This window comes from Barbus barbus (assembly GCF_936440315.1).
Source record: "Barbus barbus genome assembly, chromosome: 2".
In the NCBI taxonomy this organism is placed as follows: domain Eukaryota; kingdom Metazoa; phylum Chordata; class Actinopteri; order Cypriniformes; family Cyprinidae; genus Barbus; species Barbus barbus.
This window is the reverse complement of record NC_136730.1, coordinates 36,619,654-36,645,972: the sequence shown is the minus strand read 5'-3', so window position 1 is coordinate 36,645,972 and position 26,319 is coordinate 36,619,654. Positions and strand designations below refer to the sequence as shown.

General features: G+C 40.8%; 1 protein-coding gene across 1 annotated transcript in view; it reads right to left on the bottom strand.

Moving 5' to 3' along the window:
* The window catches only part of mrc1a (mannose receptor, C type 1a), a 116,535-nt gene that overhangs the window by 30,717 nt on the left and 59,499 nt on the right, over nucleotides 1-26,319 (bottom strand). The window contains exons 17-21 of the mRNA XM_079441669.1: nucleotides 15,085-15,251; nucleotides 13,419-13,483; nucleotides 13,175-13,275; nucleotides 9,540-9,679; nucleotides 9,333-9,435 (exon numbers count right to left, since the gene is read on the bottom strand). Coding sequence (XP_079297795.1) covers nucleotides 9,333-9,435; nucleotides 9,540-9,679; nucleotides 13,175-13,275; nucleotides 13,419-13,483; nucleotides 15,085-15,251 — 576 coding nt within the window. The remainder of the gene's footprint in view (nucleotides 1-9,332; nucleotides 9,436-9,539; nucleotides 9,680-13,174; nucleotides 13,276-13,418; nucleotides 13,484-15,084; nucleotides 15,252-26,319) is intronic.

The window sequence follows — 26,319 nt, the reverse complement described above, 5'->3', positions numbered from 1 at the left end:
GAGAACCAGCGCGACCCCCACCAAGAAACCATACATCCAGCCTCGAAGGATTGGGACGTGGTGAGGTATTCCACACAATCCCGACATTCTCAGCGGCCTGGGAAAGCATAGCCATCATCTCTGGGTCTGGCTTGGACAACGCTACCACACCCGAAGGGGGCAACGCAGCTGAGTCGTCATCCCTGGAGAGAGAGGGCTCGCCCTCCGATGCAGCGATCGACAACAACAGTTTTTTTTATGCTCAGACTATGATTTCTGCTGTATAACACAATTTCAGGCAGAATTTTCACATGCAAGCAATCCTTCCTGCAGGCCTGGTTTTATGGAAGTGATAGAGGTAAGCAGCTTCAGTTGAAGCTGCAATAATAACATTGGTGAAATAGATTTGGCAAAAGAGTAGTACACATTTGTGTTTGCGCTCTGGAGAGTGTCAAAGTTTCCTATTTCGAGCGTGTTTTGCCTTGAGTAATGTAACCAATCACAGACATATCTGTTTAATGTCATGAATACAATGGCCAATCAGAGGCATTAAAGTTAGATTCCACTCACCAAGAGAATCCAATTCCAGTGGATTTTGTCCAGTGCTGAGCATTGTGCACTTGTGAATCCTCTCATTATAAACACAATGGGCCTCATTCATGAAACACGAGCAGAACAATTTTTTGTGTAAATCGTTCGTAAAGCCGTTCTGACGTAAACTTTCAAATTCATGAAAATGTTCGTATTTTCAAAACGTTAGTTGGTACGAAAGAACTTTACACCTGCTCCCTACCACATTTAAATGTTGCGTAAAACGTTCACTATTCTTTTTGGCAAACTGATGGCACTGAATTTTGATGCACTGCCCTTATAATATTTTACAAGTTTGTTTGCCCTGTTTGTTTGTTTGTTTTTTAGTAGCTGAGAGTTGATAAACTTTTTAGCTCCAGTTTAGCTTTGGGTAGAATGCAGCGCTTGTCACTATCACTTTTTACCCAGCCGATCAATGTAGCCTAAGTGATACATACATTTTAATTATGATACATAAAAGTATACATTTTAATTATGAAATGTAGTAGAGTAAAAGTAAAAGTTGGCTGAAATATGAAAACTTGAGTAAAGTACAGATACTCTCAAAAATACTTAAGTACCAAAACAAAGTATTATTACTTCATAACATTACACCACTGGCCAGCACGAGGGAAAAACCAGCGAGGATCAGGGGCAGATCTAGAAAATAATTTTTAGGGTGGCATGGGGTCTATGAGGGGTGGCAACATCAAAGCAAGCCCCCATGCACAGTTTTTGGGGATTTATTGTCTGACATGCAAAGTTGTGTTCACAAATATTGCCTTACCATTAATAACAGTTCTGTACATGGAAATGACATACCGTGAGCCTCAAACACCATTGTTTCCTCCTTATGCAAATCTCGTGAATGCAAAAGGCCACTGAAAAATAGGCGAATCAGAACATAACACCGATTATGTTACATTACAGTTGGGATCACTAATACGTACGCCCCCAACATTTGCACAACATATGTTCCAGGCTGTGCAGGGAAAGTGAAGTATTCAGAAAGGCACGGAAAGCAAATAACGCGTTCTAAATAAATAACGCCAGCCACTAAAGGGACATGGTTAGCTTCTTGCTAGCAGTAGCCTAAACATTACAGTACATAAGATTTCACTTACCACATACACAGCGTAAGGAGAGATGACTGAGGATGATGGCGAATGATTAGATCCTGAGCACCACTGACAAACATCTGATCTTGTAACATGTGTGGTAAGTACTGCTGCTCCACAGTATAAACAGAGTATGTGCCATCACGAATCTCGAAAGTGAAAGTGAAACTAAAAAGCGATCATGCATTCGAAAGCCGTTTCAATGCTATGCATATTAATAGCGGCTCCCTGATGCCCGCATTTTATTTACAGTATAATTACCCAACGATATAACTGTGTGAGAAAGTACTGAAATATTTATTTTCCCTACATTTTCTTCCTGCTGGGGAGCTGCTGAAATGAGCTGCACTGTGAAACAGCCAATCTGAGCAGAGCTCAATATTATTATTCATGGCCCTTCCAAATAAGGTAATAACAGACCATTGCATTCTAGGGTCAAATCCTAGGGTTTTAAATGGACATGTAAAACCGTTTCTGGAGATCTTTTGCCCTTACCTAAGCCACATACCTAATATGTAGATATCAGAGAACAATTTAAACAGCACGTGTCAGGACCTACTCATTGTAGAAATCATACTCTAGATTTAATACTGTTGCATGGAATTGATGTCAGTGGCGCTGAAATTTTGCAGCAGGGCGATGATATCTCAGATCATTATCTAGTTTTGTGTATATTCCATATAGCTAAAGCTGCAAAGCCAACTCCTTGTTACAAATATGGTAGAACCATCACTTCTACCACAAAAGACTGCTTTGTAAGTAATCGTCCTTACTTATCTCAGTTCCTCAGCATATCCAATAGCTCAGAACAACTTGATGATGTAACAGAAACTATGGACTCTCTCTTTTCTAGCACTTTAGATACGTTTGCTCTTTTAAAAAAAGTAAAGTCGTGACGTATTGTCAAGTATGGTGACCCATACTCGAAATTGGTGCTCTGCGTTTAACCCATCCAAGTGCACACACACAGCAGTGAGTAGTGAACAAATGCACACACACACACACACACACACACCGTGAACACACACCCATGCTGCGGCGCCCGGGGAGCAATTGGGGGTTCGGTGCCTTGCTCAAGGGCACCTCAGTCGTGGAGAGAGCGCTGTACATTCACTCCCCCCACCTACAATCCCTGCCGGCCGGGGACTCGAACCCGCAACCTTTCGATTATGAGTACGACTCTCTAACCATTAGGCCACGACTTCCCCACGACTTTTACGCTTAAGGAAGATTAAGGAAAAGAGTCCAAAAGAGAAAGTAGCCGGAAAATGTAGCGCAGCTGGAGAAAAACAAAATGAGAGGTATTTCGTATTGCTTGGCGGGAAAATACTCTCTTCTACAGGAAAGCCTTAAAAACTGCTAGATCTGCTTACTTTACGTCTCTTTTAGAAGAAAACAAACACAACCCCAAGCATTTATTCAATACAGTGGCTAAATTGACAAAAAAATATATCATCAGCAGGTGCAGACATTACCCAGCAGCACAGCAGTAATGACTTTATGAACTACTTTACTTCCAAGATCGAAACTATTAGAGCTAAAATTGTAACCATGCAGCTGTCAGCCACAGTATTGCATCAGATAGTACGCTATAGATCCCCTGAGGAACAATTCCATTCATTCTCTTCCATTGGAAATGAAGAATTGTATAAACTAGTTAAATCATCTAAACCAAAAACCTGTATGTTAGACCCTGTTCCATCTAAGCTCCTAAAAGAGGTGCTTCCAGAAGTACTAAATCCTCTTCTGAATATTTATTTTACTCATCATTGTCATTAGGATATGTCCCAAAAACACTAAAATTGGCTGTTATTAAGCCTCTCATTAAAAAAAAAACACAACTTGACCCCAAATAATTAATTACAGACCTATCTCGAATCTCCCTTTTCTGTCAAAGATATTAGAAAAGGTAGTATCATCACAACTATGTTCCTTCTAAGAGAAAAATTATATATGTGAGGATTTCCAGTCAGGTTTTAGACCATATCATAGTACGGAGACTGGTCTCATAGTTACAAACAACCTGCTTTTATCATCTGATCGTGGCTGTATCTCTCTATTAGTGAAACTAGATCTTAGCGCCACGTTTGACACTATCAACCACAACATTCTTTTAAACAGACTAGAAAATTGTGTTGGCATTAGAGGAAGTGCACTGGCATGGTTGAATCGTACTTATCTGACCGCCATCAATTTGTGACAATAAATGAAGAGGTATCATACCAATCACAAGTGGTTACATGTTACCCTTGGGGGATATCATTAAGAAACATGGTGTTAGCTTTCATTGTTATGCTGATGATACTCAGCTCTATATTTCTTCGCGACCCGATGAAACTGACCAATTTATAAAACTAACGGAATGTATAGTTGATATCAAAAACTGGATGACTAGCATTTTCTTACTGCTAAATTTTGCAAAAACAGAGGTGTTAATTATTGGACCAAAAACTTTTGCATGTAATAACCTAGATCACTAGATCTCATACTTGATGCATGCTCTGTAAATTCTTAGCATCAGCTAGGAAACTAGGTGTACTTTTTGATAGCAATCTTTCCTTCAAAAAACATGTTTCTAGCATTTGTAAAACTGCATTTTTCCATCTTAAAAATATATCTAAATTACGACCTATGCTCTCAACGTCAAATGCAGAAAAATGTATTCATGCGTTCATGACCTCGAGGCTAGATTATTGTAATGGTTTACTGGGTGGTTTCTCCGCACTTTTAATAAACAAACTCCAGCTGGTTCAAAATACAGCAGTTAGAGTTCTTACTAGAACCAGGAAGTATGACCATATTAGCCCGGTTCTGTCAACACTGCACTGGCTCCCTATTAAACATTGTATACATTTTAAGATCTTGCTAATTACCTATAAGGCCCTGAATGTTTTGGCACCTCAGTATTTGAGTGATCTCTTATCACACTATAGTCCTTCTCATCCGCTGCGATCTCAAAACACTGGCCATTTGATAATACCTAGAATATCAAAATCAACTGCTGGCGGAGATTGTGTTCCTATTTAGCTCTGGAACAATCTACCTAACGCTGTTCGGGAAGCAGACACACTCTGCCAGTTTAAATCTAGATTAACCTTTTGAGCGGTACGGTCCCACATATGGGATTTTTATGTCCATGCCCCTGGGAGTATGGTCCCACATATGGGATTTAGAACATTCGGTGACGTTGCATATCTGCCAAATTGGTGGTTTTGCGCGTTTGCTGGTGCTGAGCCAGAGAGAGACATGCACTGCGCGTGTCATATTATCACAACTATACAGTGTTCTTAACCACATAGTGCATATTTTAGGTTTCAGACATTTAAATACACATAAGTCCTAGTAAAACAATACATTTAGAGCTTGTAAAATACACACAGATGTCTATGAAAGTAACAATCACAATCCATTCAAATTTAATTTGCCAATGTCTTTTATTCATATCAGATACACACAGTGTAAGTAACTATAAAGTTTACTATATTCTTCTCCCAGTTCACCGGCCACTTACATGTATTTTGGGAGAAATTGATGAATTCACGTGCTGTATATCTGACTGACAGGACTCTCTTAACTGCAGCGCGAACAAACATGGCGGCGCCCATCTCACGTTACAGATCACGATCAAGATAATTTATAAAGGTGTTTAAATGACAAAACACACTCATTTAAACTTATTTGTGAATCGGAATATCAGATTGTCCATGACATGGTAAGCAAGTCTGTGAATATATTAAATAAAAAAGGAAAAAAATAAATAAAAGCAATCCATCTGTCATACAGTGTTATTGTGGCCGCGGTGTGTCACGTGACAAGCATGACTCGTTGCCATGGAAGCAATAGGGGGAAACATTCTAAAATAACGGTCGCCATAAAAAAAAACTCACTCTGGGGGGACCGCTAGAATATTTTAAACTCACCACTAAAAGGGTTAAAGACCCATCTCTTATGCATAGTACACTATCACATTTCTATAATTCAAATCTGTTAAAGGATTGTTAGGCTGCATTAATTAGGTCAACCGGAACCAGTAACACTTCCCAAAACACCCGATGTACTTGTTACATCGTTAAAAGAATGGCATCCACTTCCGAGGTCACCGTAGCCACCAGATCCAGTCTGTATCCACATCAGATGGTGGATCAGCACCTAGAGATGACCTCTACAGCCCTGAACGTCAGCGGAGACCAGGACAACTAGATGAGCCCCAGAAACAGATCCCTAGTGAAGACCCTGTCTCCTAGACGGCCATCGGGACAAGACCACAGGAACCAGATGAGTCCTTTGCACAATCTGACTCTGCTTTAGCCTAGATTTAAACTGCTGATTTTGTCTGGCCAGAGGAGAATTACACTATTTTGGTACACTATTTCCCCGTCTAAATACTGTAAAGCTGATATAAAGCCGCCCAGCTTTATATCAAGCTGATGTAAAGCTGCTTTGTCACAATTTGTATTGTTAAAAGCACTATACAAATAATAGTGACTTGACTTGCTTGTTCAGATCGCCGGAGTATTGTTCTGCATTTATCACTCACCTAGTGATAGCTACGATACCGAGCATTCCGTGTTTCAGTTTAGTTTTTAGTCTTGTTCATTCTTCATTGTTCACACTTCTCTGTCTTGTCTGTTGGCATGTTGTCAGCGTCCTCTTTGCTCCGCAATGTATTTTTCAATGTGTGGCGTGAGAGCCCAGTGGCTTGTTGGATAACACAACAGTAACAAAGGGGGGCGGGTCTTTGTGAAGGGTCATTTAGGGGTTTCTACGACAGCACCAGCATATACAGGGGGTAATGATGTGTAGTACTTGTGACAGTGTGAGACTTTTGAATAGTGACTCATGTTAGGCGTGCCAAAGGATGACTAATGTTTAATGAAAAATAAAGCATCAACAGGTGTTGACATTTCCCAACAGCACAGCACAGCAGTAATGACTTTATGAACTACTTTACTTCCAAGATCAATGCTATTAGAGATAAAATTGTAAGCATGCAGCCATCAGCTACAGTGTCACATCAGAGCCCCTGAGGAACAATTCCACTCATTCTCTACTATAGGAGATGAAGAATTGTATAAACTTGTTAAATCATCTAAACCCGCAACATGTATGTTAGACCCTATTCCATCTAGCTCCTACTTACTTCCCTTAATGATGGAAGCTGAGGTGCTTCCATCATTAAGGGAAGTAGTGTGTGGCCAAGTATGGTGACCCATACTCGGAATTTGTGCTCTGCATTTAACCCATAAAAGTATACACACAGTAGTGAACATAAAGTAAAGTAAAAGTAAGTAAAGTCGTGACGTATTGTCAAGTATGGTGACCCATACTCGAAATTGGTGCTCTGCGTTTAACCCATCCAAGTGCACACACACAGCAGTGAGTAGTGAACAAATCCACACACACACACACACACACCGTGAACACACACCCGGAGCAGTGGGCAGCCATTTATGCTGCGGCGCCCGGGGAGCAGTTGTGGGTTCGGTGCCTTGCTCAAGGGCACCTCAGTCGTGGTATTGAGGGTGGAGAGAGTGCTGGTTATTCACTCCCCCCACCTACAATCCCTGCTGGACCTGAGACTCGAACCCACGACCTTTGGGTTACAAGTCCGACTCTCTATCCATTAGGCCACAACTGAAAATTGAAAACTGAGTGTTTACTATTGTCTTTTTGCATTATTGACACACTATTTTCCTATTTGATACTGTAAAGCTGCTTTGACAATCTGTATTGTTAAAAACACTATATAAATAAAGGTGACCTGACTTGACTTGACTCTAAGCATGGCTGTAGAGGCCACTTTTTGGGTTCACCCTTTAACATGAACCGTTGGGAGGAGCTGAACTACTGAAATCTTTACAAAGGGCTTTGATGTGCAGAAAGGCAAACTCATCCCGTGCTTAACAGGAGGACAAACCGGGAAGAAAAGGAAACATTTAACTTTAAAACTTTTCATCACCCCTCAACACAAAGGGTTTTCATTATTGAACAACAGACACATAACATGAACATCCTAAAATGTGTAAACACAATAACACACACTTTAGTATTGAGTGTAAAGACAGCAAAAGTACAAGGCCCAGCATCATGGGGAAAAAAACAAAGTAGTGTGTGCTTTCTGCTACTTCTATATGTGCTCCTCGCACTCTGAGTGGGGAAAAGCTAGACAAAACAGGATAAAAACTACAGCTCATTATGGATGCCAATCAAAATAATAATGTGCTAGGGGTGTAACAGTACACATATTCGTACACATATGTACCGAACAAATTGTTTAATTTGTTTCAGGAAATTCAGACAATGAATTATGTTTTGACGCTTATTGATGTGGCACAACATATCACCATATACTAATGCCTCAGTACTAATGGCAGCGTGGAGCGTGAGTATGGGTCACCATACTTGGCAGTATGTCACTTCACTTCACTTCACTTCACTTCACTTCACTTCACTTCACTTCTGTCCTTTTCTTTGTCTGAGTTTGATATTAATAAATGGATTTAAGTGAGTTGATGCTACTTCGTTCTCCAGAAACTCAGACCAAACCGAAGATGAGGCTGAGGTTAGTTCCCCGCAAAGCTTGCCGATGGAACGTCAGCCAACTGCCGCCCGTGGCCAATGCAAGACAGCCGCCGTCAGTGGCCAACACAAGCCTGCCACCCGCGGCTCTCTCAAGCCCGCCATTCGCGGGGAAATTCTTGCCGCCGTCCGCGGCTCACCCAGACCCGCTGTTCACAGGAGATCGTCGCCGCCGTCTATGGCTCCCCCAGACCCGCCGTTCGCAGAAGATTGTCGCCACCATCTTCGGCTCACCCAGACCCGCCGAGATTGATGATGCTGTCCGCGGCTCCCAAGGCAAGCCTGCCTGCAGAGAGTATGGCAAGCCCGCTGACAGACGTTCATGTGCCGTTGGGGTTATTGGTGGTATATGAGAGGATGTCGTGGATGCCAGTGCCTGCTCCTCGCAAGTGCCCTCCAGTGCCTGCTCCTCGCACGAGCCCTCCCCAGTGCCTGCTCCTCACCTGAGCCCTCCTACATCTCTGCTGGTGCCGTCCAGCTCTCCTACGTCTCCGCTGGTCCAGTCCAGATCTCCATCGAAAACCCTGGTTCTGTTCAGCTCCGCGCTTCCAGAGCGGCCCTAAGTGCCCGCCCCTCAAGTGAGGAGCTTCCCCAAAACTTTTTTTTGGGGGGGGGACTATATACTCCTGGCCTGGATAACCATAGTGGTCGTTTGTCTACAACCACAATCCGTAACACGCAGAAGCTGAGGTAGACTTTTATCCTTAAGAAAATTAATTATACAACTGAATTTATTTAAAGAGAGAGCAATTTGTCTAGTAAACCACTGTAAAAAAAAAAAGGTCTTCCTCCTGCAGTACTGAAACCATACCAAACCGGCATGTCAAAACCGCGGTACGTACCGAACCGTCATGTTTGTGTACCGTTACACCCCTATAATGTGCCATTATCCAGTTTGTACAAGGTGAAAATAATGATTATCTTAAATTTGTCAGGTTCTTCAATTTATTCTCCATTTAAATTTCTCCACCTCTATTTATTTGTAATTTGCTATATTTCTGATACTTTCTCCTGTTAAGCAGCTTTCTCACAACATCCATCTTTTTTTATGTGAATGCAAATATATATCACAAGTGAAATGCTCACCTTGCTCTTCCTGATTCAGAATGGACACCAGGTTGCCTCCATGCAAAATGCAGTGGTCCCGACCATTGTGCCATGTCATCTTATTATTAAAAAGCTTGTAACACTATTTAAAAATACAAGTGCTTTGAATTAGAATGTGCAGCTACCTATTGCGTTTCTAACAAAGATCTATCTATTTATTTATTTAATTATTACAATAGCTCTTACTTTGCCTCGAAACATGGTCCATTCGGGAGTACAGCCTCCTGGTTGCACAGTGGAGAGGGACATAGTGACATTGACTAAGTCAGAACTTCTTTCACAGATAGAGGGCAATGCCACACCGCAGTTAATATCATTCCAGAATCCTTAAACAAATAAAAAAATAAATACATAAATGCTAAAACCTTTATTGTGGTGAATTGGAGACTGTCAAATACATTTTGCATTCCTAATTGATCAAACAGCAGAAGAAAATGTCCAAAATAGTGTTTTCACAATGATAATGAGAGAGAGAAAGAAAAGAAAGAGACTGATAATGGCAGTCAGAAGAGAGACTGATATCAAATTTACCATCATTCCCAAAGCCGCTGTATTAGAAACACCCTCACAGCAGCAGTAACTTTTTTTTTCTTTTTGTAATTTGATGCAAAGTTAATATAACACAAATATGCTGCCATAAAAACTTTATTTTCAGATATCTTGGCAAATATATCTCCAAATGAAACAAGTTGCTTGCAGTAGGGTTATACATAACATTATCTAATGTAACCTTATTGTAAAATGTTACCAATAATGGTAATTAATTTTATTAAACCAAAAGAATCAAGAACTATTTATTGTTTCATACAAACAGTTTTTGAGGGGACAAATAAAACAAAAATTGCCTGTAGTTGCACACTTCAAGTTTGAGACTTTTGGATTATTGCTTAACAACCCAGTCTCAGAGCATTTCATGAAATAGTCACTAAATTTTAATCTATTAATTAGTGTTTATGGACACGAATTTCCGTTTTTTTGTGTGTCACTCAGCACAACATTTAGTGTAATGTGTTTCAATATGGATTATCTCGGTTAGAGCCCTCAAATTTAGGCCCTAGCCCGGCCATGGCCCGAGACGCTCAGGCCCTAATCCGGCCCGTGTCCAACATCTTATCAGAATTACCGGCCCGAGTTCGACCCGAGCCCGTCTTTTTTTCTTCTCCCAAAACGGCTCATGTTTCAGCTATTAAAATAGTTAAGTTTTGTATGTGCAAAGTGATTATATTTTGTTTCGTTTTTTTATTAAGTTAATTTAGAAAAACGTTTTTTTTTTGTTTGTTAATAGGCCTACGTTTTTTTCTTTCTTAAAGTAACGACCAAGCGGCTTGCAGCAGACCGGCGGGCTGATCATAGCGTATGTTTGATTAATTTAGCCATCTCAAATCATCACAACTTTCCTAAAATACAATCTATAGATATACTAAAACAGTTCAAGCATATATCAATGTTTAAACGTTAAACCTAGATAATTGTGCGCTGTATCCAATAGTTTGTGCGGAGAGTGGAAGCTAAAGTGCAGGACATGGAGGCACTCATTTGTGTGCACTCACAATATCAACCAAATTTCTGCTTTTATAAAATAGAAAACGATGCGCTTTCTGCCGTCTCGTCTTGAACAGGAGTGCTTCACAAAAATGAACCGAAAGTCAGCGAATACATGCCTCACAGACATGATAAATATATGTATAGAAAGCTTTAAATTACTTCTTAACAAAATAAATCAAATCGAAAACAAAAACTCCTTCATTATAATCCTAATCTATGAAGATGCACTTCTCTCTAAAGGCGCGTCTAATGAAGAGATGGCAAGTCAGGATCCTCATCTTCATCTTTGCGACACCGACACAGAAAACACTAGTTTATTAGTAAATAATTAAAATATCTCCTTACTATTTGCCCTGGACACATTCATGGTAATTACTTTTGCTGGGGCTTTATGGCAAGCTTTATTGCATGTATTTGAAGGCAGAACTCTTCATCTGCGCTGACGGCACTCGCTGCTGCTGCAGGACACTAAACACCATCAAGCCGCTCTTGACAGTCACAGTAGCACGGACTCATGTTGTTTTCACCAGCGCGGCAATTTATTTCATTAGGCTACTAATTGATGGATGTATAAAATAAAAAAATAAGGAGAGGCCTATAACAGGCCCGAGGCCCGGCCCGTGTCTGAACTATGATGTGAAAATTGGCCCGAAGCCCGGCCCTAGAGGCGTAAAAAAGTCGGGGCCCATTGGGCCCGGGCCGAAATGCAGGGCTCTAATCTCGGTGCAGTACCCTGAAGTGTTTAAACAACGTATGCGGTTCTGTGTCAGCAGCACCGTATGCAGATATGTTGTTTATGCTTTGATCTTCATGTAAACAACGTATCCGCATACATACGTTGCATACATTGTTTACATATGTGATACTCTCCAAAATGTTGCCAGGGTGACACGGAGGAGACAAATTGTTCAGTAAGGTCATTGTTTTTGTTTTCTTTGCACACATATCATTTTCTCGTAACTTCGTGAGATTACGGTTGAATCACTGATGTCACAGTACTATTTTAGCAATGTCCTTACTACGTTTCTGGACCTTGATTATGGTAGGACCCTTGCTGTCAATGGAAGGGTCAGAAATCTCTCGGAATTCATCAAATTTGTGTTCTTAAAAATCTTAATTTGTGTTCTGATGATGAAGAAAGGGCTTACATTTTTGGGTGAATTATCCCTTTAAATATGGTAACAGAAGCTCAAACATGCACATGTGATGTGTGAGAACTAATGAGATTTGTTTTCATGTATTGAGCACATGAGTTTCAGCTTCCGTTTTTACCAGGGAAATTTCTGGCTTCAAAAGTTTGCCACCAAATGTGAAAAGGCATGTTTGAAATGTTTATTCATTATGTTTGTCCATTTTGATATAGACATTGCCTGTCTATGTAATATATTGGCTGAATGCACAAGAGTGAGTGCAGTTATGCGAATTTAAATACAATACATGTTTTGGTGGTAATGATTGTTTTGTTTTTTTCATTAAATATTATAATAAAAATTGTATGTTAAATTAATTGTAAATCATGTTTAGTGATGCTCTTACCAGAGAGCGTATAAGCTGTTTTTATAATTACACACTGAGTAACAATTAGGACTGTAAATTAATTATTATTTAATATAAATAATTACATTATTTTATTTTAGCCTTCACCACAGATACTTTGTCTGTATTCCTATAAACCTCAGTTTCCAGTCATTAATTGAACATGATTAAACAAAGAAAAGTTTGTTCTGAAGCTTTTCATAAGGGGAGTGCACTAGCCTGCTATATGGGTGTGCAATACTGCACATCTTCTGAAAACATTTGACTTTTTTTATTAAGAAAACGCAAATGTACAATAGAAACAATACATTTATTCATGTGATGCAAAGCTGAATTTTCATCAGCTATTACTTCAGTCTTTGGTGCTTGGAAACATCAGATGATGTGTTACTAATGTTTGTACAGTAGGATTCTTATTGTGAAGTGTCATTTATTTAAACATTACTTTCAGGTCTTTAGAAATGTGTGATAATAAAAAAGAGTGGGACTTTAAAGCCAGGGTGTCCAGACCTTCTTCTGCAGGGCCACTATCCTGCACCAGCTGGAGCTAATCAAGATATTTAGGCTTACTAGAAAACTCCAGGCAGGTGTGTTGGGGCAAGTTGGAGGAGCTAACTCTACAGAAAGTTGGCCAGAAGCAGGTTTGGATACCCTTGCTTTAAGGCATGAAAGTGATGTGGTGTGCACTGATGACACACTCACATGCTACAAAAGGAACATTTCTGATGAGGAGTACTTACCCATACTCTTGTAAATGGTCACACAGTTCTCATCATTGTTGGCAAAATTTGGTTCATTTTGATCCCATGACGTATATACAACGGGTGAACCATCCACCCAGCTACAAATAGACAGCAAAAATCCAAGTATAAAACCAACACAAATGTATTTAAATTAAACAATGTCTTGCAAATGCTGTTAAAGGTATGTGATCCATAACAACTAATATCATAACTGTTTATGCACACTGTCTTTCGTACTCACCTAAATGATTTGTCCAATTCCACCATCATCCCAATGTAGTATTGATTCTCTGACTTCCTAGATATCTATAAAACAGCATCAGTAGCCATATTGAAATAATTATGCAATGATGTAACAAAACTTCTATGACAGAATTTGAGCATTGTTTTTCCCCTGGGCTAGTCTTTTTCTTCAGCTGTGCAGCATTGCTGTAAATAGGCATCAGAAACAATAAGTGTGTTTCCATTTTTGTTTTTAATTATGTCACCTGTTTCCTTGAGAATTTATGGAAGTCTTTTGCAGTAAGGCTTTAGTGCTACCTTTAAAAGGATTTCTTATGACTAGCATTGGCACTGGCTCAATGCTTTCATTTCTAAGAAGTGATGCGATAGCTTAATCAGTGTTACTCCAGTGATTGAGCCTCATAAGCACGAATCTTGTTTTGTCCCTGAATGAATCAGTATTTTTGAGTGAATTTATGGAATTAATGGTCTACTGCCTCACTCATGTCACAATCACTTGCTACCAACTACGGCCATAACAATGTAACCTTCACTGAAGTTGCTTAATTTCAACCTCACTAAGACTGCGTTTACACTGGCAGAAAAAATCCAATCTTTTCTTCGCACGAGATCCGATTTTTTTGTAGCCGATCTGAGCCGTTTCCAAATGTGGTTTTAAATCAGATACATATCCGATATCTAGACATCCGACCTACGTCTAAACACACATATCCGATTATCCACAGAACACCCAATGTGAGGGCAACACGTTTGCTCATAAAGATTTTTAATGGCGTTTTAATGCCGGCGTGCTGTAAGCGCTCACATTTTATTGAGATGGAAACTTTATATAGGTAAGAAATTGCACATTCAGGAGCTGGTTTTCAACCCCTGCCCCGTGAATTTTGAATTAATTTCAATAAATATCATCTTTATTTCTCTAAAGAATTGTACCTCAGCTGTAGATAAAATAGTTTAACAAATAAAATTTGTTAAAATTACCATAATTTTCCGGTCTTTAACTGTTCAGTCAGATTTTGTGCTGCAAAACATCCATGACAGCCTCTGTCCATGCAGGCAAATAATAATGGTCATTCAATGTGAATTATTTAAATAATTTTAATAGCACGGCCATTTAAAACCTGAGGGTCTACCATGTGCACAGTAAAGCAATCACTGCAGACAATCCTTTTGGATGGGAATTAATGTAAACACAGATATCGGATACCAGTAGTGTCTAAAATTAATGTAAACAGACGGGCCAAAAAATCGGATATGGTCAGAAGATTGGATCTGTCCATTAAGACTTGCAGTGTAAACGCAGTCTAATATTCAGACTTATGGCCTGTCTAGAATGTGCAGACAATTGGAGTGATACAACTGTGAAATATCCCAGTGCAGATACTAGTCCTATTCATCACTTTTGAAAGGCCTCTTTCCAATCAGATTTGAGGAACAGAACTGTTGTATAAATCAGGGGTTTTTAAGGCCCAAGCTCTGCACACATTATATGTCGCTCCAATCAGACACACCCAACTCAAGTTTTGCTGTCTCTATTAAAGAGCTGATGATCAGGTGTGTTAAATGAGGGAGACACACAAAAAAAATGAAAAACACTGGTCTAAACAACAATCTATATCAAATAGAAAAATAAATGAACAGCCTGCTTATCTTTAAAAAAATACCTGTTTCCATAAAAATTTCCTCTCTGTTTGACCAGAAATGACAACAAGATCTGCATGATTCTTCTTGCAGAATGAGCGAGCATATTCCATAGGTAGGAGGTCATCATTAATTAAATACTGACTACCGTTGTACTGGATCCAGCCATCAGAAGTCGTGTTATATTCCACTGTAAGATAAAAAGAACATAATTTATAATTGTATTCATTTACAATTGTGTGATTTGTTTTAATCAGATAAGCAAAGGGTGCACAATGTTCTCAAGTATCTTCTGGCTGGTGACTGGTTTGTTGCTTTCTTATATTTAAAAGATCTAGTAAAAGGACATGTTGTCACAGTCGGGGTGGATAGATGAGGCGAGGACTCAAGATGCAGGAATTATGGACTCTTTAACACTAGAACTGCCAGGGGTCGCTGTTTACCTAAAACCACCAGCGGGTAAATTTTACCCAAGCACATGACAACTGTTTTTATATGGCTTAAGAACATATTATTTCACTGTATTATGCCATTGTCTTCACAATGAAGTGACTAGAATCACGAAGTGATTATGTCTAATCATCAATTATATTTTTGTCCTGTTGTTTTATGTTCAAGGTTTTTTTTTTTTTTTTATGCAGGCTACTAATCACTTTTCATAACAGTCACTATAAGCTAAACAAGCCTGTACTGACAACAAAAATTACAAGGAAGTAAATACACATTTGGGTGGTGTAATATTATAATACAATGTCATTAATCAATATATTAAGATAACCTTAACAAAATAATGTTATTTAAAGTACTAAAATAGCCTATAGACAATAATAATTCACCACACTGCATAGGATGATGCAATGGCAAATTCAAGCACACTGCTTCACCTAATTAATTATTAATTTATTTAGTTATATCATTTATAATTTTAATAAGAGAACAACACCAATAAGCTACGGGTAATCAAAAATGTTTTAGTTTTTTTTAATTACATCATAGATCAGATTTTTTCCTTCAGGAAATGGGCAGAGTAAATAGCAAACACAGAAGCGAACAGTAAACAATAGAAATGGCAAAACAAAAATTAAACAATTAATACAAATTTTGAATGATTATGAGTAACATTAGGCTAAAGCAAAGAAGTATGATATCATCGCTGTCAGATGAGCCGTCAGATGAGCTGACTCCCCACCATCAGACAACCCATCGCTCATGGTATTTAGTGCTTCTTATACCTCTTCAGCATCTATAAAATCACCTCCTTTTACTAATTTTTTTGAAACTGATAACTGATAATTCAATGAGTGAAAGGCATTGCCTAGCAATGAACAATGTTAAAACATAAGCGGCAAGAAAATTACAGTCCGAAAATACAGGGATTATATAGGTGGGTAAATTTGACCTGCTGGTGCTTATAGGTATAAATGCCCTTGGTTTTGATCTGGTTTTATCTAAAAAAAAATAACAACAGGGGATTGTAAATGACACAATTTAAGTAAAAGTCTATGACTAGGAGACTTGGATGTTTTATTGAAAATCTGTACATTTGAAACATATCCATGGATAAAATTTACCCTGTGGCGGTTTTAGTGTTGATAATAAAATAAAACAAAACAAAACAAAACAACAACAACTATTCCAAGGGGAAAAAACAGGCAGGCAGGCCAGGACAGGGCACAGCACGGCAGGCAGGCCAGGATAGTGCACATCACAGCAAGACTGAGAGCAACAATAATACATACGACACACGTGCATACAAACAACAACGAAGCAGCACAGGACAGCAAACACTGTGAGACTTATGCTGCCTTCACGTGCTATCGTAATTATCATAAATACGAGTTTCCTAATTAGACATGAATGGCCTCTCAAGTCGTATTTACTACCGGGAAATTCAGAAATGATTTTGATACCAGAGTTACCGAGTTGGGTGGGTCATAAATTGTAAACATGGTAGAGGGGACAACCATTGCTGCTGTCAATGCTGTTCTCACAACAACTACATCCCTTTGTCTTGTCGTTAAAGTAGTGTACTTATATGCTAGATATGAATGATCAGTGAAAGCATATTGTATGTTTTATAAGCAGTGAAATAAGCATGTATTTGACCGAAATTCTAGACTTGTCAGCAAACTGCATGTATGGCGTGGTGAATGTTTACATGATTGTCAACCAATAGGATGCTACATTTTATTATTTCTGATATTAAAGCACTTGAATACAACAAGCTCATAATCACGACTTCATAAGTGGGAAATAGGAAATTTCTGATAGCACATGAAGGCAGCATAAGTAGGGCAGGTAATGAGGGAGACACAGGTGGAACCACTGAAACAACGATGAGGTAACAAGATGGGCGGGGTCAGACAATAGACAGGACAGCACATGGCACCACAACAAACACACAACAAGCCATGTGCTCACACTCTGGTGGCCATCTAGTGCACACCAGCTGAAGACTGTGACATAACCCCCTCCTTAAGGAGCAGATTCCAGACACACCACCTACTGTCAAAGGAATCCAGGAGGGAGATGGAACTTTGGTGGACCAGGGGGAGGGACGGCAGGCCAGGCCTGTGTGGCAAAAGAGGGCCTGGAACCAGAGATAGAGCAGGAAGCCAATGTGGAGCCAGCAAGGAAGGAAGCCAGGACGGAGCGTAAGCCCACTAGGGAAGAACAGGCAGGCTCTTATGCCCACAAGGGCGGAGCAGGCAGAGCTGAAGCCCACCAGGGCAGAGCAAGCAGAGCTGAAGACCACCACAGCAGAGCAGATGGACGAGAGGACCACCACTTGAGAGGAACTGAAGTGGACGCCGCCGCCTCGGGAGGTTGTGCAGCAGGATCTGAGCGGGATCTGGAGTGGACTCTGAGGGCTCCCAGACTGGAGCAAGTTCTGAGGCAGGCTTCTGGGCCAACAAGGCAGGAAGCTTAAGCAGGGCCAGCAAAGCAGAGAGCTTAGGTGGGGACGGGAGGGCAAGGCGCTTGGTTGGAGCTGGCAAAGCAAAGAGCCTGGGTGGAGTCGGCAGAGCAAGGAGATCATGGTTGGAGCTGGTGGTGCCAGGAGACAGGGCAGAGCCAGCAGAGACCCTGGGAAGTCGTGGCCTAATGGTTAGAGAGTCGGACTCGTAATCGAAAGGTTGCGAGTTCGAGTCTCGGGCCGGCAGGAATTGTAGGTGGGGGGAGTGAATGTCCAGCGCTCTCTCCACCCTCAATACCACGACTGAGGTGCCCTTGAGCAAGGTACCGAATCCACAACTGCTCCCCGGGCGCCGCAGCATAAATGGCTGCCCACTGCTCCGGGTGTGTGTTCACGGTGTGTGTGTGTGTGCATTTGTTCACTACTCACTGCTGTGTGTGTGCACTTGGATGGGTTAAACGCAGAGCACCAATTTCGAGTATGGGTCACCATACTTGACAATACGTCACAACTTTTTTACTTTTACTTTTCCTCCATGATAGCGAGAGCTGACGGCTCTGTGGCAGCCTCCATGGCCGAGACAAGAAGAGCAGTCTATTCAGTGACGGCTCTCGTGGCAGCAGAAGTGAGAGGGGGCTGTTCTATGGCAGGCTGTTCTGGACAAGGTACCTAAGGGACCTCTCAGTTCCTTGTTGACGAAAGGAATTCAATGCTGCTACCTGGAGCATGCTTTGGTAGAGGGGGCTGCAGGTAGTCAAGGCTGGAAGCTGGAGTGAGCCCATTCTCTGCTGAGTCCTCAAATGGTTGGTTCATTCTGTCACGGTTGGGGTGGAGAGATGAGGCGAGAACTCAAGATGCAGGAAGTATGTGCTCTTTAATAAAAAAAACAAAACAAAACAAAAACAACAAAAACTACCCCAAAGGGAAAAATCAGACAGGTGGGCCAAAACAGGACAGGGCATAGCACAGCAGGCAGGCCAGGATAGGGCGCAGCACGACAAGACAGAGTGCAACAATTAGAGATAGGACAATTGACTCTGAGGCTCCGAAGCCTGTTTTACTCTATTGAAGCAGACTAGGTCAAAAGACTGTGTCGAGGCTTGTATCAAATCTCCGTGATCACGTGACTGATGACGTTTGAGGCTTCATACGTCACAATGAAACACCTAAAGCAAGGTGACTGATTCAAATCTTTGGCACGGCTTCATTCATTGAGGAGATGCGAAATGCTTGGTGTTCCCTCCCTGTTTCATAATAACATAGTAACACTTTCATGTGTGGACTATGACTCTCAGAATGAAGACACAGCTGCTATTGTTGAGTATTGCTTTTGTGTTGAAACTGGAATCAACAAGATGTGTGAATCATTTGAAAGTGGCTGCTATAATTGCAGCTGACCACTAGATGTCACTGGTAGTATCTGTCTTTGAGGTTTTGATGCTTTGAATCTTGTTGGTACAATCAGGGAAAAAGCCTTAAAAGTTTCCCAAGGCTTCATCTGCCCATCTCTAGCAACAATTGTGCATACAACACACGTATATACGAACAATAATGAACCAGCACAGGACAGCAAACACTGGGAGACTAAGTAGGGCAGGTAATGAGGGAGACACAGGTGGAACCACTGAAACAACGAAGTAACAAGATGGGCAGGGTCAGACAATAGACAAGAGAGCGCATGTCACCAATAAACACACACCAAGCCATGTGCTCACACAAAAGACACAGTGTCCTCTATTGGCCATCTAGTGCACACCAGCTGAAGACTGTTGGTGCGTTCCAAATGGGATATATCGCCCTCCGAAGGGTACCTTGGAGTGAAAACAATCATGACCGCCATATTGAATGCTGGTTCCAAACCGAAATGCTCAAAACTAGCCACTTCAAAGGGCCCTTCGGAATGAAGGATTTCGAAGGGTACAACTGATGGACACTTCGGGCTCCCATGATCCTTTGCACAAATTATTTGCATGATGACGGCGCCTCCGTGTGGGCATGTGATGATGACGCAGAAGGCACTTCAAGAAATAGTTGTTTGGTCCCCTAGACCCTTCAACCCTTCGAAGCTCTCACTCCGGAGGGTAAACCCTTTGAAGGGATTAGGGCATAGGGATGAGCCCTTCCAAACGGAACGCAGGGTCTGACACATGTTAACATTTACTTGCTAGGGCAGGTGGAGTAGTGTTTTTAGGTCTGGTTACAGAATCAAATCACTAAGGGTGCTTCTGAAATTAATGTGGGTGCTTTATTAAAGTGCAGCTGTAATGTGTAAACAAACACCACAGGTATGTGGCTCCTAAGCACCGCCATAACAAGAAAAGTAATGCACAGTGAGAGATTTACAAGATTTAGATTGTATAATGTTTTAATAATTGCAACAGCTTTTCAAACATAGTTTTATACAAAATATTTAGATGTTTATTTCTCAACTTCTGTTACTATATTAGCCTGCATTTACTTTGGCATAATGATAACCATAGTATTGGACAGGACAAAAATACATTTCTAAATATATGTACATTAAGCAATCACATCATTTCTGAGAGTGAATCTCTATTTTTTTATGAGAATTTCACTTTCAAAACTTTGCAGTGTACATGGCCACTGATCCTCTTAGCAGCATGCAAAACCTTTAAAAAAAAACATTCGAATTCTGAATTGATTATATATAGCCATATATTATGCATTGAAAGTGCACAAAGGACACTCCCTGTATAATGACTAAAAAGCTCTTATTCACTTCAGGTCATAGCAATCTCACAATGTTCCATTATAATCAATGAAGCCATCTAAACTGCATAATGAATCTCCTATTTACATCATGTCTACACTTCTACACTACACTGCAAAAACACACTCTAAAGAGCAAAAACTCTGGAATATTAGCCAAATCGGTTTCAGCAAAATGCTATTATTGCAGTTTCAATTAAGTGGTTTCATGCATTAATTTGAGGGAGCTTAGCAGTAGGACACCCTGATAAAAACTTTCATCTGCAGTTTATCTCTTCATATACGTTGGTCTCCAATGAACTGAAACCAGGAGTTAAATATATACTAGGGCTGTCAATAAATATATAGATTTTTTTTAAACACGATTAATCGTACCCTTTTGTAAGATGAATCATGTTTATTCACACACTTATCTTAAAATTAAGTATTTGTTACATATTTGCAGAATATTTCCATCGTTTTGCAGAAATAATTTTATGTAATATACTATTTATATTAATATTGTTATTTCCAACATTTTATTATGTAAGATTCAAATGACAAGGGATTAATTTATAATCATGTTTACAGCATGTTCACCAAATGTCCCTACAATGATAGTAAAAGGATGATAGTGTTAAAGAGATTTAACCAATTAGATACCACTACTTTGGGTAAACTGTATTTTGTGAAAGGACGAATGGTGACGATAGAATTGCAGATCCTTGTTTATCTCATGACCGTGGCGACACCTGCACGTTCACATAATGTTGCCCATTAAAATGGAATATTACACATATGGTAGGTTATTAAATTAACTGTTTGAAATATTCATGTTTATTATCAAGTTAAATCAATTTATAATAATGTAGGCAGATATTTATTTTTTCAATGCTACTAATCCAAGCCAGATGTGACGACACATGGACTGTGAGAAAAGTCTATTATAGATGTGTGTTTGGGTGCTTCTCAATCTGTAAGACACATCCTTGTAAGGCTGCATATCTAGACTGCCACTTCATTAAAGGGGTCATCGGATGCCCATTTTGCACAAGTTGATATGATTCTCTAGGGTCTTAATTTAAAGTCTACAACATAGGCTACTTTGGCTAAAAATTCTCAATGCTAGTGTAAAAAACACAATTTTAAACCTTTCAAAATCAGCTCTGTTTTAGCAAACCATTATAGTCCATATTGTTATAAATGCTAATGTGCTCTGCTGACCCCGCCCCTCTCTTCAGTGGAGTGATGAGAAATAATGTTTACTTTAGCCATGGAACTGGCTAACTAGTACATTATTAGGAAAAATAATTTGCAAATTTTCATAAAACACCCTTATACTCACTTCTTCTGTAGGTGAGGCAGAGTTAGGCAGATTGGGGATCGGCGCATTCACTTCAAAGTGAAAGTAAAGTTAATCCTCTGCGTCTTCAGAGGCTCAAGATGTCGGGACTAAATGATGACTGCTATATTCATTATTACATCCAACAACAAAGCACCTCAATTGCTTAATCAGAGACATCTTGTCCTCCCCTGCACCAGAGTTGACTAAATAGCGGACAGCTCTCAGCTCACTCAGGGCGGGTCTAAGGTAAGACGGCCTTGTCAATCAACTATCATTGGAGCGGCCTGTGCAGAACTACATCATTCTGACAGGGCTCTCAGAACAGCCTAATTTGAGAAAGGGGATTTTAAAATAGGGATTTAAAAAAAAAACACTGGGTGGATTTTTATCATTATAGGATGGATGTGTACACACACTTCCAACACACATTTATGTTCAAACAACTTGAAAAGTGAATTTTGCATCTGATGATCCCTTTAAGCTCTTGACTTGAAATATCCTTAGTAGGCAGTTTGTGTCCTTCTGTCACACCCCAGGACTGTTGTGTTTTCATTCCCCATGTGCTCTGTGTTACCTAGCTTTCCCTCATGTTTGATTGTGCCCATATTTGGTTATGTTCCTGTTCCTGTTCTTGTTATGCCATTATTAGTTCATCCTCCTCATGTGTCTGTCCCTCATCAGCCCTCCTATTTAAGTTGCAGTCTGTTCAGTGTATGTCGTCTGGTCTTAATGTTACCTATGTATGTGTATCCTGCCTACCTGATGTGGATTACCTTTATGTGGATGTATTAAAGACTGTTTACCGTTATCTTCTTTGTATTTATGCGTTTCTCCTACACTGCACCATGACACCTTCATTCTGGCTGTTTTGAAAGATACGTCAAGTGTATCCTTCACACACTTCAGTCGCCCACAATCCTTTGCAAAGATTCCAATTAATGAAAAATTGATTAGCTGAAAATGAATTGACACTAAGCTTGTTAAATTGTATTATGATATGCAAAGACAAACAATGATTTTTGAGGTGAGGTGTTTTCTACTGTTTTGCTGTAAATTGATTATGCTAAACTTTATGTAATGTTAACCAATAGAAGACAACAGATGGTTGTCATTACTTATACTGGATTAATAGAAAGTCAGTGTGTGTATATATATATATATATATATATATATATATATTTTAAAGTATTCTTCAAATTATAATTTTAATAGTATTTCTGTGAAGTTACCATAGGACCTGAAACATATGCATTGCCATTAAATTTCGAGAATAAAGTTGTTATGTTTCGAGAAAAAAACTCTGTACATTTAGAAAAAAAGTCCAAATAAAATGTTGAGAATAAACTCATTAAATTATGAGAAACAAGTTGTTAAATTTCGATAAAAAAGTCGAGAATAACACACTAGTGTCATGTTCATTTCATCTCGTTGGACAACGTTATTCAGCGTCTGCAGTGGCGGAGGTTGGAGAGTAAGGAACTGGGGAGTAGCGTATGATACGATCGATGGGGTTCGAGTCAGTCTATTACCATTTCTCATCACAAATCACATCGGAAAAGTGGAAATCAATTGCTTAATGAGTGTTTAATAATAATGTATTAATTAGGGGTAGGAAGGGGAGGACTTTGTTGTCCCAATAAGGCAGCATCTATTTAATAATTCCAATAAATAAAATAATTGTTATTAAAATCAATGTTATTATTGCATCCTGTAATTGTACAACAATACTGAGGTGCAAATAGTATCTGCCACTATTTATAAGCATAAATAGCATCTAATTAGCTACTATTTACACTTATTGCAAAGATCTGCTACTTTTACATAACGTAAATAGAATGGCTTTTTTCACTTATTGTAAACAGCATATATCTAAAATGCTGGCAAACAAACAAAATGGCGGCGCGCACATACTTCTCTCTCTCCCGACAGAACGGTGTTTTCGTATTTTTTGTCTTGTAATTCGCAATGTTTTTGTACATCTTCGTCTCGTCTACCTGTCTTTAAGCGCGCATACAAGCGGCGTGAGAGGAAGCAGAAGAGGGGTAAGCGCGGAGGTATCCGAGCTAGGCTAGCAGCCAACCCACACAAGCCAGCTATCCCCACCATCATACTGGCGAACGTACGCTCCTTGGACAATAAACTGGACTACATCCGACTACTTCGCTCTACTCAGAGGACTGTAAGAGACTGTTGTGTTTTTGTGTTTACGGAAACATGGCTTAACAACAGCGTGCCGGACTGTGCCATACAGCTCGACCAGCTAACATGCTATCGAGCTGACAGAGCTCTCGTCGAGGGAGGTAAGATCCGCGGCGGCGGGCTTTGTGATTACATCAATGATCCATGGTGCCGCGACGCTGTTGTGGTCTGCAAACACTGCTCACCCTTGGTGGAGTTTATGATTATTAAGTGCCGGCCGTTCTATCTACCGAGGGAATATACAGCCATACTGCTCGTTGCTGTATACATCCCTCCCAGCTCCAACAACAACAACAGGAGTGAGGCACTAAATGATCTGTACCAGCACACCAGTGAGCAGCAGACAGCCCACCCAGATGCATTTCTCATCTTGGCTGGGGATTTCAACCACGCAGACTTAAAGAGTGTGTTCCCAAAAATACATCAACACATAGACTTTCCAACAAGGGGAAAAATACTTTGGACTTTGTTTACACCACCCAGAGAGGAGCCTACAAGACCCTCCCCCACCTCGGAGCCTCAGACCACATCACTGTCATGCTAATGCCTGCATACAGACCGCTCGTTAAAATCATCAAACCAATACACAAACAGATTCAAATGTGGCCGGAAGGGTCGTCAGAGGCACTTCAAGACTGTTTTGACACCACTGACTGGAATATGTTTAAACAGGCTGCAACACACAACAACACTAAAGACCTCCAAGAGTACTCAGAGACTGTCACTGCCTACATCACCAAGTGCATTGATGATGTAACAGTCACAAAGTCCATCATTGTCAGGGCCAACCAGAAGCCGTGGATGACAGGGGAGGTCTACAGACTTCTGAAGGCTCGGAACGCTGCCTTTAGAGCTGGAGATGAGGAGGGCCTGAAGACAGCTAGGACCAACCTATCCCGCGGCATCAGAGAGGCCAAGAGACAGTACTCCAGGAGGATAGCCCATCGTTTCAGCAACAGCAGAGACACTCAGAGCCTGTGGCAGGGGATACAGACCATCACAGACTACAAGCCCCCACCACAGACCTGTGACAGCACCATCCACCTGCTGAACGAGCTGAATGCCTTCTTTGCTCGCTTTGAGGCACAAAACAGCACCACTGCACAGAAGACTCCACCTCCTCCCGGCGACCAGGTGATGACGCTGTCCCCGGACAGTGTGAGGAGATCCCTCAGCAGGATCAATGCACGCAGGATCAGCTCCGGGTCCTGACAACATTCCTGGGCGTGTACTGAGAGACTGTGCAGTGGAACTCACTGATGTCTTCACAGACATCTTAAACATCTCGCTAAATCAGGCCGTTGTCCCCACATGCTTCAAAGCTACCACCATCATTCCAGTCCCGAAGAAGTAATCTCCATCCTGTTTCAATGACTACTGTCCAATAGCACTCACTCCTATTTTCATGAAGTGCTTTGAACGGCTAGTCATGCACCACATCAAGTCTGTCCTCCCCCCTCCCTGGACCCCTTCCAGTTTGCATTTAGGTCCAACCGCTCGACTGATGATGCCATCGCCACTGCCTTCCACCCAGCCCTCACACATCTGGACAAAAAAGACTCATATGTCAGGATGCTGTTCATAGACTTCAGTTCAGCATTCAACACAATCATCCCTCAACAGCTCACTCACAAACTGGTCCAGCTGGGGCTCAACACCTCTCTGTGCAACTGGCTGTTGGACTTCCTGACCGGGAGACCTCAAGCAGTACGGGTTGGCAGTAACACATCCAGCACCATCACACTGAACACTGGGGCCCCCAAAGGATGTGTGCTGAGCCCCCTCCTCTTCACTCTGCTGACCCACGACTGCACACCATCACACAACTCCAACCTGTTCATTAAGTTTGCGGATGACACAACTGTGGTGGGTCTCATTAGCAACAGAGATGAGACAAACTACAGGAGCGAGGTGAGCCGCCTGGCCGGGTGGTGCAGTGACAACAATCTCTCTCTGAATGTGGAGAAGACAAAGGAGATTGTTGTTGACTTCAGGAGAGTACACACTCAGCATGCCCCTCTGATCATCAACGGTGCGATTGTGGAGAGAGTGAGCAGCACCAAGTTCCTGGGTGTGCACATCACAGAGGAC